The sequence below is a fragment of the Macrosteles quadrilineatus genome, unplaced genomic scaffold (assembly GCF_028750875.1).
Source record: "Macrosteles quadrilineatus isolate MER2022 unplaced genomic scaffold, UCM_ALF_1.0 Scaffold_7__1_contigs__length_78375512, whole genome shotgun sequence".
Taxonomy (NCBI): domain Eukaryota; kingdom Metazoa; phylum Arthropoda; class Insecta; order Hemiptera; family Cicadellidae; genus Macrosteles; species Macrosteles quadrilineatus.
The window spans coordinates 66,416,793-66,431,909 of NW_026542600.1; the positions used below are offsets into that span (position 1 = coordinate 66,416,793).

Sequence of the window (15,117 nt, forward strand, 5' to 3'; positions counted from 1 at the left end):
CAAAGTTGTTGATTAGGCTAGGGTGGTGAACTGCGATCATGAATACAATATCACGTACATAACATGCATATACTTTGTCCAACACTAAGTGACACATTACGGGTGGAAATTATTCGTTTTGTTAAAATCAGCGACGATATTAAAGTTCCCCCATATAATTTCACAGTCAGCGCAGGTAAATATCAACATAACCTGTACCAATAGTCGGCTGCCCTGGCGTTGTGAACCGTGACAGGGCCAAGTTTGTAACTCGTGACGTCATCGATCAGCTGGGAATGAATTAGCTGATTCCCCATCCCTAGACAATAGAGAGGGGGGAGGAAAGGAGATCCCTCAAAGGGGGGCTAGGGATGCGAGGGACTTTCTAATCCTGCGATTACTTGCGTTAGGACGAGACTTGCTGTTTGTCAGTGATTTTGCCGTTAGCGTGATTTTACGTAGTGCTAAGTGGGTAGTGAAGATCCCTGGAGTATACAGGTAATTCGCCGATTTTCTTAATAGTGTTTATTATTATTCAAGGCATTTATTTAGCAATTAACCCTTACTTTATATAATCATAAAACTCACGGTAGGGCCTTGGACGGGTGTTCGAACCTGTATAAGACCGCGTAAGCATATGCTAGGGCTCGTGTGGGTTGGTGATAAAGTTTTATACGGCTAGTGAAAACTCCGTTGTCCTGAGTTGGCGGTTTTCACAACTTAAGCGTTTTCATCAACTTAAGCGACCAGTTCCATCAGTCACAATGCCCGGGCGTCCGCTCTTCACTTCGTTATGACTCATGAATGCCAGTTCGGCCAATACACCATATTCTCACAGAACTTTTATTCATTACGTTGTTTCCGTAATTAAGTTTTTTCTGTTAACTGGCGATAAATGTCTATCGGTTTTAAATTTTTGCCAACAAAAACTATATTGCCTAACCGCACCTCACAACTGGTGGGATTTTCTATCATTCGTTGTAAAAGATAAATGAGATATGTAAATGCATAATTTATAAATTTTTAATGTCAGAAGAATAATATATATATTGGAATCCTAATATGTTGAGGTAAATGTGTTGAGCTATAAATGAGAAGGTAATTTAATAATTGGAACATCCTTGACCATTCCGGTTGGTTGTATCCACTAGAGTGCACTTTGTAGTTCTATCAGTCAAACAGCGCAAATGTAAACAGTTCCATCTGTCAAACATGGCAAATGTGAACATGAAATCTATTACAAAAAAGTTGAAAAACGTATTTTCCTTTAAGAGCGGGAAAAAAAACATTACATTGGTGATCTAGATGTAATTCTGCACAATCTCATGAGAATATTACTTAAAAATCCTATACGTCCGTAAACAAGGAATTTACCATTTTTTAATTTAAGAATTAATGTAATATGCATTATTGTCTTCTTTAGCCTAAATTGAAATTTTACAACACTATGGAGACTATTGTTTGTTCTATTTGCAACATTTATGATATTTTGCTTAAGAGAACATTAGTTCTCTGTGTGGTTTGACTCTGTTCAATGGAAATACAATAAAGATGATTTTATTAAATGTTGATATTATTTTTAAATATGTGAATAATAACTATTCTTTAAGCACATAAGGAAGAAAACCTTTAAGAATTTATACCTGGTATAAGGTAATATACCTGCTGATTGAGTTGTTTGAATTCTCTGTAACAGAAACTGCTTGTGCAGCATTTGACGTTATCACCACTAGACACTGCGTAGGCACAAAGAAGATTTTACATGACAACATATGGTTGTGATAATTTTAGAAGATATAACTTAGTGACATTTAGGTCCATGTGCACAATTTTGTGTATTTAATGTTTGGTGTTAAGTTTAATTTCAAACATGTTTTGCGAATTGGTTAATTTATATATAGTTTATTTTTAAACACTCATAAATTATTATTTGTACATTATTGGAATTACCAAGAGTAGACTGTATGCAAAAATAATTTCTATAGTAAATATATAAATGTATATATAAATGAACTTTCGAACGGTCCCGTGAAAAAGTAAAGTAAATAGGTCCCGTGTCTATGTCTTACACCATGAGACCCACAATAGCTTATTCCCATTATGGGAAATTTGCTAAAATGAAATAAATGAGTGGAAATGTAACTCACGCACTCTTCACAGCAGCAAACATAGTAGTTGATTGACAAACATAAACCATTCCAACATGAACCTCATAATGTTTTAGTAACAGCTCTACTTTCATGCCGTTGAAAGTGATCTAGATACATTCCTCAAACTAATTGCTGAGATTCTAGCTACATAAGTACACAAACTGCAAGTCATAACTAAAAACTCTGGACTATCTTCTAAACTGAAATAAATCAAGAACATATGTTGCTTTGTTGCGAAAAACAAGAATACCTAAGTAAAAATCTAAGTCTAATCTTCAAGATAAATTAACTCTAACATGTAATAAACAACAAAGTGAAATGTGAGAGACAATTTCAATAAAACCCTGGAAAAAACTTTAAAGGAGTTCGATAGAGAAAAGGAGAACAATCAATAAACAGGAGGAAAAAAGGCTACAGCTCCGTTGAGAATATATTATAGGATTAAAACTTATACTGATTATGATTCGGTTTGATATAAATATCACATTGAATTTAATTTTACCATATGATATAAATAAAAACAATAACATTTATAATGTTGTTTCTTTATTTTATCCTTAGTTTTATTTTAAATTCGTAAGACAAAAAAATTGAAAAAACTATAAATTTTTTTATTATGTGTGCTAATTGTAAGTTTTAGTTATTGTTTGTTTTCTTAACTTTCATCATACATATTTAGTTTTTGGTTGAATATTGATAGTTTAAACACCTAAATAACAATATAAATGTAAACAGATCATAACTAAATTTGATGTTTACATAACAAAATTGCATCGATATATTGTTATAAACTGATAATATATCACAGGTTCTCTGCGGAACTGTACCTGAAAAAAATGAGATTAGGAGTAACCATCTACATCAGATCATCAGATGGTGGTCCAAGCCAGACTTATCTCTTAAATAAATCAAAAATTAAATACAAACCATAGACGCTATACAACTCTGGTCTAGGGAGCTGGTCGGTAGAACGCAGGACTTCAGGTCCCAGGTTCAAATCCCTCCAATACCAATGGATGTTATCTAAATGATAATGGTGCAACCCTCTAGGCCTAGTTTGATGCAATGTCTAAAAAACCACAGGCTTGAGTCAACTTCCTAGGTTGTCAAAGTGGGGAAAAAATGTTGCTGTCTTGGCCATCAATCTGTTACAGCAGGAGCAATAAGCAGAAATTCCCAAAATCTCAGAAGAAAATGAATTCAAAATTGTAGGATCTGACAATCGAAACTGACATCTCTTCAACTACATTCACAGCGTGAATAAAAGCTTTCATCTTAGGTTTAGGTTGAAAAAAGAATAAAGTAAATAGAAGAATCGGAAACTGCTACGACAGCAAACTACACTATGGTTGAACCACACACAAGATATGGATTGATCTCAAGGAGAAGAACCTCGAAGATAAACCTTAATAAATTCCTGGTTATCCAGAAAGGACTCTCTCCAACCTTGCCCCTACTGACAGCCATTACTGCAATTACTAAAACTGTTCACTCTTCACATCCATGTAGTTGTCTTGTACAGACATAACCAAGATCTCACTCCTATCACACCAGTAGTTACTGACTACAGTCTACAGATCTGTCACACAACGCAATGAGACAAAAACGCTCGGAAAAGAATGAAAATCACTAATGCACTGCCTGGTGCGTTATTGCACTGAATAATGAAATAGAAAACAAACTGAAGCAACATTTTCAGAACTGGCTGATAAAATAACCTGTTCATTTAATGAAAGAGTTTTTTTTTAGCAATCAAAACAAATTTAACCTTTATGGTCATAGTTAAGAATCTTTATTTATAGTATACATGGTTGTACATGAATAGTATCAAAACTAATGCTTAAAACCATAAGATAAAGCCATTTTCAATTCATCTAAATCAAATCAAAATATTCTTTATTTGTAATTGCATTAAGAAAATACAGTGGTGTCATACAATAATATAACTTAAAACTAGTACAAGAATTTTTATGGCTTAGTACATAAATGGACTGTGAAATTGCAAGAAACAGTGTTTAAGAGGAGACTATGAAAATTGTTATTTTAATGTAAGTGCTTAACGAGAAATTTAGTGCAAGTTAATGATTCAGATCGGATTGGAGCAATTCCTTCAAGGAGTAAGCAGGTCTGTCTATTAGCCACTTGTGAAGCTGTGTTTTCAGTGGTTTTCCCTTCAGTGACCTTAGTGATTGTGGTAGGCTATTGTGGACTTTGAGGCCAGTGTAGGATGGTTGACTGGGACGGGTGGCGTCGTCCTGTAATCCAGCTACTAGGATGTCACGAATTGTGGATATTTATAGGCATGCACTGTGGATGCGATACTCTCTGGTGTGGATTAACGTCCGCACGAGTGAGTACTACGACTATCCGCAGTACTATCCTGATAATTAGAACAATTCGTATATACCAAGGCAAAAATGTGGTTCGGATTCCACTATAAACTGGGCCGTGTCATTCATTCCCGCGGTCACGGAAACGTCATCGTCATCTTGCGCGATCGCAGTAAAATCATGTACATCTCCCGCGGTCATGTAGACATTATCCTTGTCTCCTGCGACCGTGGCGAAAATTGTATCATCTCCCGCGGCCGTGTAAACATCATCATCCACTCTCGCGGTCACGGAAACCTCACCGTCGTCATGCGCGATTGCGGCAAAATCATGAACATCTCCCGCGGTCATGTAGACGTTATCATCCACTCACGCGGTTACGGAAACGTCATTGTCAAGATGCCCGATCGCAGCAATAGCAGTTTCCGATTGTGCGATCTTTGAAGACGTGTTTTAAGTGCATGTTAAGTGTTTTTACTGATAACATTCCAGTAATCCGGCAGTATCATGGTCCTATATCTGCCGGATTACTGAGAGTTTAAAAAAATCCTCAATACAAGCTATTTCTATTGTGGATAGCAACTCAACATCTTCTGCAGTTTTCCCAGATACTTTAAGATTAGAGTCATCTGCATAAAGATACAAACCTGTACATGGGGCAAAATTTAGACACTTTTTAAATGTTGTTAAGTAACAAATGAAAGGCAAAGGTCCCAGGACCGAAGGAATAAATTTTATGAAGCAAGAAATCTATTCCTATTTTTGTGATGCTATTTTATTAATTCAAGAAATTACAAACAAACCATTTATTGTCTAATTACTGTATATATTTGTTACGCTATGTGAATTTTTGATTATTTATCATTTCATTGGGTACAGTAATTTTTCATTTACTGTTATGAAGTGAGTATACTTTATTCCACAATTGACGAGAAAACTTTAAACCTCAAGGTCCTACGATTAATTTCTAAAATCATTTTCTAGATTCAAAAAATTGCTATAAACCTTTTGTATATACATGAGAATTATTTAATAAATTATCTTCTACTTAGTAACCAATAATTTTTGAGAGCAACTAACTAGTAACAAGCTGAGCTGACCATATGTTTCTAAAGATCAATTAACTAACTTTTACAAGAAATAACTTGGAATAGTAAGTCAAATCAACTAATTTGAATAGACACAGTTTAACTAACACTGCATGTGCCATAGTTATCATTTTTTTTACACCTGGAAATGTTGTCATGCATAAATAGCTTACTATTTTAATAAAAAGACAGAAATGTTTATCGATCCATACTAAATTATTATCCACTGAATAGAAAATGTAATTTTATTAGTTTTAAACCTGAAATTGTTGTAATTAAAAATCCTAAGCCAAATATTAAGTTGTAATTTAAAACCCAAATATTAAAAAATATTTAAGAGAGAAAAGGAAGATAAAATTTCTGTGATACATAGTATAAGTTACTGAAGGGAAATATCTTTGGAAACCGGAAATGTATAAAGAAAATAATTTTATATTATATTGAAAACAAGATGCTGAATGTTGCTGAGAGATAATTTATAGTAAAGCAATATAAATTAAATAAAAATATAAATCCTACCTGTGAAAGTATTCAAACAGTAGCACGATTTGCTCAGGCGTTGTGTTGGACAAATACCCAGTCAAGACATTTTCCAGTACGGACATCAACGCACCAACTTTGTCTATATATATCTTTTTCTTGTCATTTATGGCTGTTTCCAATCTCTAAAACAAAAGTAAAATAACCTAGGTAAAATTAAAATAAACTTATTTACACAGTCGCATTTCCAATTCATTCTGCAACATAACATTTTATTCTACTTTACCAATTCCAAACTCCATTTAGGCAATTAAATTTTGAAAGATACAAAACATATCTTGGTTAAATTAATTGAATAAGATACACTTGTTTTACGATATCTATAAAATATATAATATAAGGGAAATTTGCTAAAATGAAATTTTCTCCGTTATTTGTGTTATAACCCTATAAAAATTTTACATTTCCATCCTTTTTGCAACTTGTATTTTTTTTATAAATCCTATGGCTTTTGAGTTATCAACCTTTGAAAAATTATGATGGCCACCATTTCGAAATTATACACGTACCGGTACCAAGTTTGAAGTTGGTACCTCAAGTGGTTTCAAAGCAATGGGAAGTTAGGTAAAAATACATACACACTGACAGAAGGAAAGTGAAGCGAGATAGGGCATATGTTTAGACGATATTTTTTGGTTGTATTGACCTAAGGAACATGACCACGGAGGTTCAGGAGAGAGTTTCAAAACACCCTATATTTCAGAAAAATAGCTTGTAACAGTGGAAGGCCAATTTTAAACCAAACTTTACATACTGCAGTTGAGTTTTAGTAGTCAACCAGAACCACCGACTTGCAGGAGTTCCATAAAACCGAAAAATCATCAGAAAATCACTATCTCATTATGGAAGGTACTGTAATTTAAAATACTCTTAAAATATAATCATTTTTTACATTTTGTACATCAAATCCAATTATCTCAAGAGAAGTTTCAAAAACACCTTGACCTGTGGACTCAGTAATCTAATAGTGAGGATCTCTCGTCTTATTTTCAGGTTGTGCGCTTATCTGCCACATCCAGTCATTTCAGCAGTGATCAAACCAGCAGGATTTTAAGACCAATCCTATTCAAATCAATAAGCAGACGTACTCATATTTTTCCATGGTCAATTAGGGCTATGAAATATAATATGACACTTTCGCAGATAACAAAATACCTGAATAAAATATTTGTATTACAAAACTAAATATGAATATTTTCATCACAATTTACAATTGTATACAAGTTTTTCTCCAAATGCAAGATAATCCTTTATCTGTTTGTATGTTTTAGTACTTTATGACCGTCATAAATTACAGTTCCATTGTTTTACTAATATTTAGAGCAATCCCGTTTAGTTGTAGCTCTAGGCCTAATTGTTGAAACTTTTATTGAAGCTATTAACAGTGCTGTAGATTTTAGCTACTTGTATGAATGCTACAACTTTTAAGCAATTTTGTATCTAGATAGACACAAACCCTTTTGATAATGCTTCTGTTGGTTTGGTTTATCTAGCTGAAGAAATTTTATGAACAAATTACTCGCTACTCCTTTTTATTGTTAAAATAAAGTGTAACAGAAATATAGCTGGGCTAATGAGATGTAATCCAGCTAAGAAACTGGTTTTCTTAACATTCCTATCACAGAACTAGGGCCATATCTCAGGACTTCATCGACAGATTGTTTACACATATAATATCTCACTCTATCTTCCACAACTCCTTTGAAGAAAAGAAAGGTTTGGACATAATAGTTTATGTCAGCTCTAGATATATATACAATTAAAAAGAACCCAGAATAGTATGTTGGATTCATTTAAAATATGGATTTTCGGGAATGGCAAATATTTGACAAATTTGTAAGTATAGGGTGTCCACAAAAGAATGCCTGAATTTTAAATGGTAATTGCTTGGGTTTTCAAGGTAACTAAATGTTTTATACCTCAAATTGAAGTTAAAATAATTAAGTTTTGGTTTCCGTGCAGCAAGGGAGGGAACTTTGACCTTGGCATGCGCAGAACAGTTGCGCGGTAGTAGGCCGTCATTGCGACTGACACCACTGATACCAGTCGTCAGTACGATGTTTACGGCACAACAGAAGGCACAGTGTAATCTGTTATTCGTAGGGTTTAAATCAGTTAATATTAAATTTACCCGATAATAAAGCAATTCGAGGGTAGTTTAATGAGTTTAATCATGCTGGAGCTTCTTGGCCACTGACAAGGGACAAGGAAAACACCACACCCATTCCCTACCACAGCCTCTGCCTCTGACAGGCTGAATTTCAGGACTGATACACCACGAGTTTAAATAGTTTGAATAATGTAATACCTTGTTTTTTACTTTCTCCCCCGATACTTAGTGTAAGGAGAAAGTATTTTTTTATCGAAATTTTTCATGTTTCATTTTTGAGTGAAAATTTTAGTTTTCTAAGTACACACAGCTACAGACCACACCTGTGGTCTGATTTCAATGAAAAAATGTGGGTACTAATCCATGGTATCTCCAGGGTTATTTTCAGTTTTTGTGAATTTTGATTTTTAATGGTGATTTTCCCATAAAACCGCATAAAATTGATTTTTACAAAAAACTGCTCAAACAATTTTGACTGAAATTTAGTAGCCAGTAGCCATGTTATACTCTTAACTCTATACAAAATGGTACAACCCCTAAAGCTGTATAAATCACGGTTCAAAAGTCAGGCTATTGCGGTTATTGTGATTTAGGCTACCTATAAAAAATCATAGTTACTCCCACCGCTTACCAAGGGTTATTGATAAACTATTGGGATAAAGTATGTGTCAGTTTGCTATATCTGTTTATTTCACTCACGTGATGATAATAGTATTTGTAGACATACCCACCGATCCAATCGCTATATAAAATACTATTGCAGACTTTGCCAATGCTTCAACTTGTAATTCACGTACAGAGAGTATGTGAGAGAGTACCTCTATACGTATTGTATAGAGGTGGGTCGTTCAGTCAGGAGGTGTTCGATTTGAACGGGTCATCTAATTGAACGAGTGATCCGGATCACACCGACCGGAAAAAACCTGTTTGCGTATTCCATTTCTTCAAGTTCTTCTTTTGTTCCAAAACTGACCGAAGAGACTGAGGTGAAAGGTGGTCCCAGTGTGGTAGTGGTCTGCTGGTCTGGTGACTGGAACTGGAGTGAAATGGAAGTGGACTAGAGTAAACTAACTGGCCCGATAGAAAAAAACAAGTATTCGTGTTGTGATTACATTTTTAAACATTAATAATAAACATTGATAATGGATTTAACCAGTAGTATCGTCTCATTTCAAAGTTTGTAAAAAGTAAGGTTATGTACAAATTAAATTATAAGAGAATTAAAGTGTAAAATAATATGAGTTGTACGTTTAAGTTCGGTCTCGAAAAAGGAATTAATTATAAAGTAAAACTACACATTGTGCAATTTTGGTTACATGATGGGTTAGCCTCTGGATCAAGATAATGCAAATATAAAAGGTTTAATTTAGCTGTTGCGTCGATTGATCCTTAAGTTAATAACTACGGCCGTTTCGTGCTGCTAAGCGAGCACATCCTCAGGTTGTATGAACGTTAAAATATGGTCTTCTCATCCGTGGATGGAGACGTCGGCACTTTTAGGACACAACACGAAACACATACAAAACATTTCAATATTTACAATAAGAAACTTGGCCAAGCAGTCCGAACACGAGTTACGTAACCGGTAGCGTTAGATGATGAGTCATGACTGACCCGTGTCGGGAGTTGGGACCCCCTCCCCTTCTATCCCCTTATCTTTGCTCTGGTTTCTTTTGTTTTGGTTGATAATTTGGATGGCAGTATTATAAATTATGTTTGATTTGAAGGACTGCTGTTCATTTAATATATGGTCGGGTTGTTGTTTTGATGCTCTGTAGATCTTGAATTCTTGTTTGGTTTTCCAAAGTCTTGTATAATAGTTGTAGGCCTATAAGTTACTACTACCCTGCTGTTAATCAGTCACCTTTTCTTGTATTCGTGAAGTGAAAAATGTTTAGGCCTACAGTTGACTAACGTATTAAATTATTTTACCTCAAACAAGTCAGAAACTATAGATTTGTCAAAAATATGTCACAAATGCATAGGTTTCTGTTATGTTATAATAAAATGGTATAAAGAATAGAACAAATGTCTACTGGTCTTAAGTAAATTACATATCAAATCAAATCAAATCAAAATATCATTTATTTCGCAAAAAACAGACATAACATAATATTATGATCACTGTACAAAAGTATTTACAATATTATTTATTTTCCTAGGTTATATTTAATTTTCTATAAAAGCTTTTTAAATCAAGCGAAATTATCCCCCACAAAGGATAATTTAATCCTGTGAGTGGGAGAGAGTCGTTATATTATTAGAGATTTTTTTTAAATTATGAAAAAAAGGAAATTAGAACAAGTTAAAAGTTGAAAGTTGAAATTTGCGCTGGAGGACTGAGCGAATGGTACCCCCACCCCCCCCCCCCTTCCCTACTCCCAAAAGATAACCTGCTACTGTACTTACTTCCCAAACACACCCAAACTGACACAAACCCACACACGCGCGCACACACCCACACACACACACACATACACACTGCTGCACTCACTCCGACACCAACAGGCGGCTGGTAGCCCTAGGGCCGTCAATGCTCTGTCCCTGTGGCGCAGAATCGGGAACAGCTCACATACGTGCTTGCATACAATCGTTCTTTCACTCTATCAGCTGATGTGAGTGTAAATTGGTTGCCTGTAGGTTGATCATTGTCTGTAGGTTGAGATCAGTAAATTTTGAGCAGTTGATCTCCCAATGCTTTGTAGCCATAGGGTAATTTGTTTTTTGTATTTGACCAGTGGTTCAAAATAGTTTTCACGTAAGTTGTAGGGCAGATTGTTGTAGATAGTGTGAGCAACATAGTAGCAATTTGTTGTAGAGTAGGTTCTATTTAGTCATAAATTGTCTTTTTTTTATATGACAAGCAGTAAGCGCATTAAAAGGAATTATTCAAATTCGATTTCTTAACCTGTGGTCACTATTAAGAGTACGGTTATATAAGACTAGCTGTACCCGCGGGCTTTGCCCCGTTTAACTTCATATGTGAGCTCGTTCGCATGGCTCAATCACGTCCTGGTTGAAGTTCGTTCGCTACGCTCACTCACCTTTAGGTTGGAGCTCGTTCACTGCGCTCACACGTCCTGGTTGAAGTTCATTTGCTACGCTCACTCACCTTTACGGTTGGAGCTCGTTCGCTGCGCTCACTTGCCTTCAGGTTCAGGTTAGCTCGTTCGCTACGCTAACTCGCCTCCGGGTTGAAGTTCGTTCGCTGCGCTCACTCACCTTTTGGTTGCAAATTAGCTGTTGTCATAAATTTAAAAAAATAATAGTGCTGCACTCTGTTGGTAATCCTAGTAACTTTAATGTTATTGAACATCACAGAACAGAACCAACTTGTTTAATTGAAACAGCTGTTATTCATTAATTCCATTTAAATATGAGTACTCATTAGGTTAACATGGGAAACTCCAGAGCCACTGGGGCGAAGCCCGAGAGTCCGATCAGAATAAAAACCACTAAGTTTTCCTATTTAATGCCTAAAGAATCAGTGTGCCAAATTTCAGCCTCCTAGGTAAGTGGGAAGTGGGAGAATTAGTGATGAGTGAGTGAGTCAGTCAGTCAGTCAGTCAGTGAGGGCTTTGCCTTTTATATATATAGATTTAGGAACCTACATTTTGTTATAATTTGTATGAAGAATAGAAAAAATGTCTACTGCTCTTGAGTAAATTAGATTAGGCTAATTATCTTTTTTTTTAATATGATAAGCAGTAAGGTCTATTAAAAGGAATTATTCAAATTGGATTTTTCGACCCGTGGTTACGATTAACAGTACCGGTACCTTGTATAAGATTTGGGAAATAGTTCTTTTGAAAGTACCACGCGTAATTGCCATTGATAGCGTTCTATAATTATATGAAATCTAGAATTTGGAACTTTATTAATGACACATTCTACATGGTGGCGTAAATGGTGACATAAATGGTACAGTATGTGCGATACATGTATTGTAAGACGAAATACAAATTAGCGGGAATTCAAAAAAAGTTTTAAGTGTAAGGTAAGAAATGTATTGATTATACAATAATATTGATTTAGAGAAACTTATAATAAGATAATATTAGGACCTACAAGAGATAATTACCTACAAGTCACAATAATTTAACATTAACTACACTTTAACTCACTACAAACCAACTGACTAGCCCCTGGTGAATGTACATAGGTAAGCTCTTTAAATGCCTCGATTTACTACTTTAGTTCATGGTGATAAGGTAGTTAATTATCTATTGTCTATTGTCAGAGCTCCTTTTGCTACAACTATTTTGATAAACAGAAACTGAGATTGAGCATGATTTTCTTCTGTATGTTTGATGTCCAAAATTTCTGAATAAAACTTTTCGCTTCACGACTGTGAACTGACCTGTTTTCATTACATGTTTATCACCTGCGAAAATTCATCATTACATTGTTTACTATGAAAAAAGAATGTTTACTATGGGAAAGTAATGTTTACTATCTTTCTTTTATTTTTCCAGCGTAAACAAAGGTTTGTTAGGCTATTTTTTGTCAACTGTTTCAATTTTAAACAACCCAAACTTTTCAACCAAAGGAAAAATTAACTTTAAATTCAAGCCATAACCTAAAAGGTGCTATGTGTTTTGTAATGTTCCTAACTGTAATAGAGAAAAAATATCCAATGTCTACTGTATTTTAATTAAGAAAATGATTAGTCTTTGCAGTTTAGCAAAAGGTGACGTTTAAAGCACTCAAGTGAAAAAGGGGCTATGGGCTACATATTCTCGACCATAAATCTCACACTTCAAACATATAGTCTCAAATATGTAGGCCTATTGATTCACTTTCTACTCATGTTGTGAAATATACTACAGAAGAGTCCCGCAAACTCGGCACTCGATAACCTGGGAGTCTGGATAACTCGGCCATCACCTGGCTCAGAAAATTTGTGATATTTTGAGTCCGAGTACTCAAGCCAGCTCAAGTAAAATAATTTGCAACTCTTATCAAAGAATTGGTGGACTAGGCTATATCTGATGACATAATACTAAAATTAAATATAAACATAAATAAAAAAGTGGTTAAAAACTTAAAAATTGTATTCTTCTTATGTTTAACCTTAGTTCCCGATAACCCAGCATTTCACAAACTCGGCACCCTTCCAGTCCACATTACACAGAGTTTGTGGGACTCTTACTTTTTTTACACTATAAACATTTCTTCATGACTATATTAGCTAAATCACTAGGCCTAAGATCCAATACAACCGGAACTTAAAAATATTTGAATAATATTTCGGGCCTTAATATTTGACAGGCTGTTCAGTTGAGAGACAGCTCCATGTTTTAAAAAATAGGTCTATTAATAAATTTATACTACCGGTATCAAAAAAGGGGTTAAGTTTATATGATGAAAAGTTAAAGAATCAAATAGGCTATATTATTGTAGGCTAGGGTACTTAATACTTGTAAAATTATTTTTTCCAACTAGGTGAAAAACAAGATATTTAATGGGGTTCTTTATAACTATAGCAGAAATGTTTTATGCATCCATAAGCAAGAAAAGATCATTAAGATGTTGTGAAAAATCTCATATATAGATGAGTTAAGGAGTAAAGGTTTTGGAGCACATTATTAAATAGGCCTACCAACACAGGACGGACTCAATGGCCCAACATACATAACCTTAGTTGTAACTATACACCGCTCCAATTATTGTAGTTATCTTATGTGAGTTGCACTATTTCCTGAATAATTTGCATTAGGTTGTACTGAAACATGGTGTGGATTTAATAACAAGCAGACCAGAATACTATAGCCTATACATATCAATGCAATTGTATTTAGATAACAAACAATTTTGTCCAAACGGAAAAAAATTCTCTTGTCAAATCATATTTAAGTATAAAGCTCAGAAAAAACCCCTCAAAGGCTACATCATGCTTAGAATTGTGTTTATGATGCAACCGAGGCGCAAATGAAAAACCAATTTGGCTATTTGAAAAAAAATCTATACACTTTTATGAAATAATCAAAGTTTTACATCGCTATTACGCATATGATCGGTTATTGGAATGCATCCTAAAAAGAAGTATAGTCTCCAAATAAATAAACTTTGACTAATGAAACATGGAAAACTCAATGGTTTAGTTTTAAATTATTAGTCAAATTTAAGAATAGAACTGAAAATTTACTTAAAATCCTAACCACACTGCTAAGACGTTAACAAAATTAATTAATTAACTAATTAAAATTAATTTTTTGGGCAGGCCTGACAAGGATCAAGAAGGAGTTTGATCGGGGGATGAGAGTTTTGAGGGGTTTCCCAGCAAAAAGGGGGAATTTTAAAATTTAAATGCAAAATAAGGAGTTTTAATGCTTTCCCTTTATTTAGGCTACACGTATAATTAAATTTATTTATAGTTTTGAAATATCTATCAACAATTTGGGTAGGCCCGGGCCTAACTGGCCTACCCTCTGGAGCCGCCCCTGCTTTGTAGTACCGTAAAAGAAAAATTTGTTTTCTTATGTTAGCTTCTAGAAGATGTTGATTTTAGCAAAATTAATGTTTTTGTTACAAAAACCTTGGCCTAATGATACTAGAATTTTAATTCTATGTTTTTTATAATTTTATAAAGCCAAAGCGATATAAAACAGTCTAAATACAGTACATAGCCAGGGATAGAATCATTACCAGTGTGAAAATTAAATCATCCATTACATGCAGGCGAGGGAATAATTACGATCAAATGGTGTTTTTGGCCTCTGGGGACATCATAACGAAAAAGTTATTTGGTCCCGGGTCCAGGTCTTACCATGAGCCTAATGGTAATAGCTTATTCCCTATATGGGAAATTTGCAAATAAAGGTTTAGGCCTAAGCCTATTTTATTGAGCAGAGTGAAGCAAAGCTCTTTGGGATGAACTTCAATGCAATCTTTATAACACTTAATCTCAATAACAGCTG

The 15,117-nt window shown here is 34.5% G+C and overlaps 1 protein-coding gene across 1 annotated transcript in view; it reads right to left on the reverse strand.

Annotated features, from left to right (window-relative positions):
- LOC128999117 (mucin-2-like) overlaps positions 1 to 15,117 on the reverse strand; it is a 42,526-nt gene that overhangs the window by 20,000 nt on the left and 7,409 nt on the right. Inside the window, exon 2 of the mRNA XM_054425478.1 lies at positions 6,067 to 6,212. Within this exon, the coding sequence (XP_054281453.1) occupies positions 6,067 to 6,212 (146 nt within the window). The remainder of the gene's footprint in view (positions 1 to 6,066; positions 6,213 to 15,117) is intronic.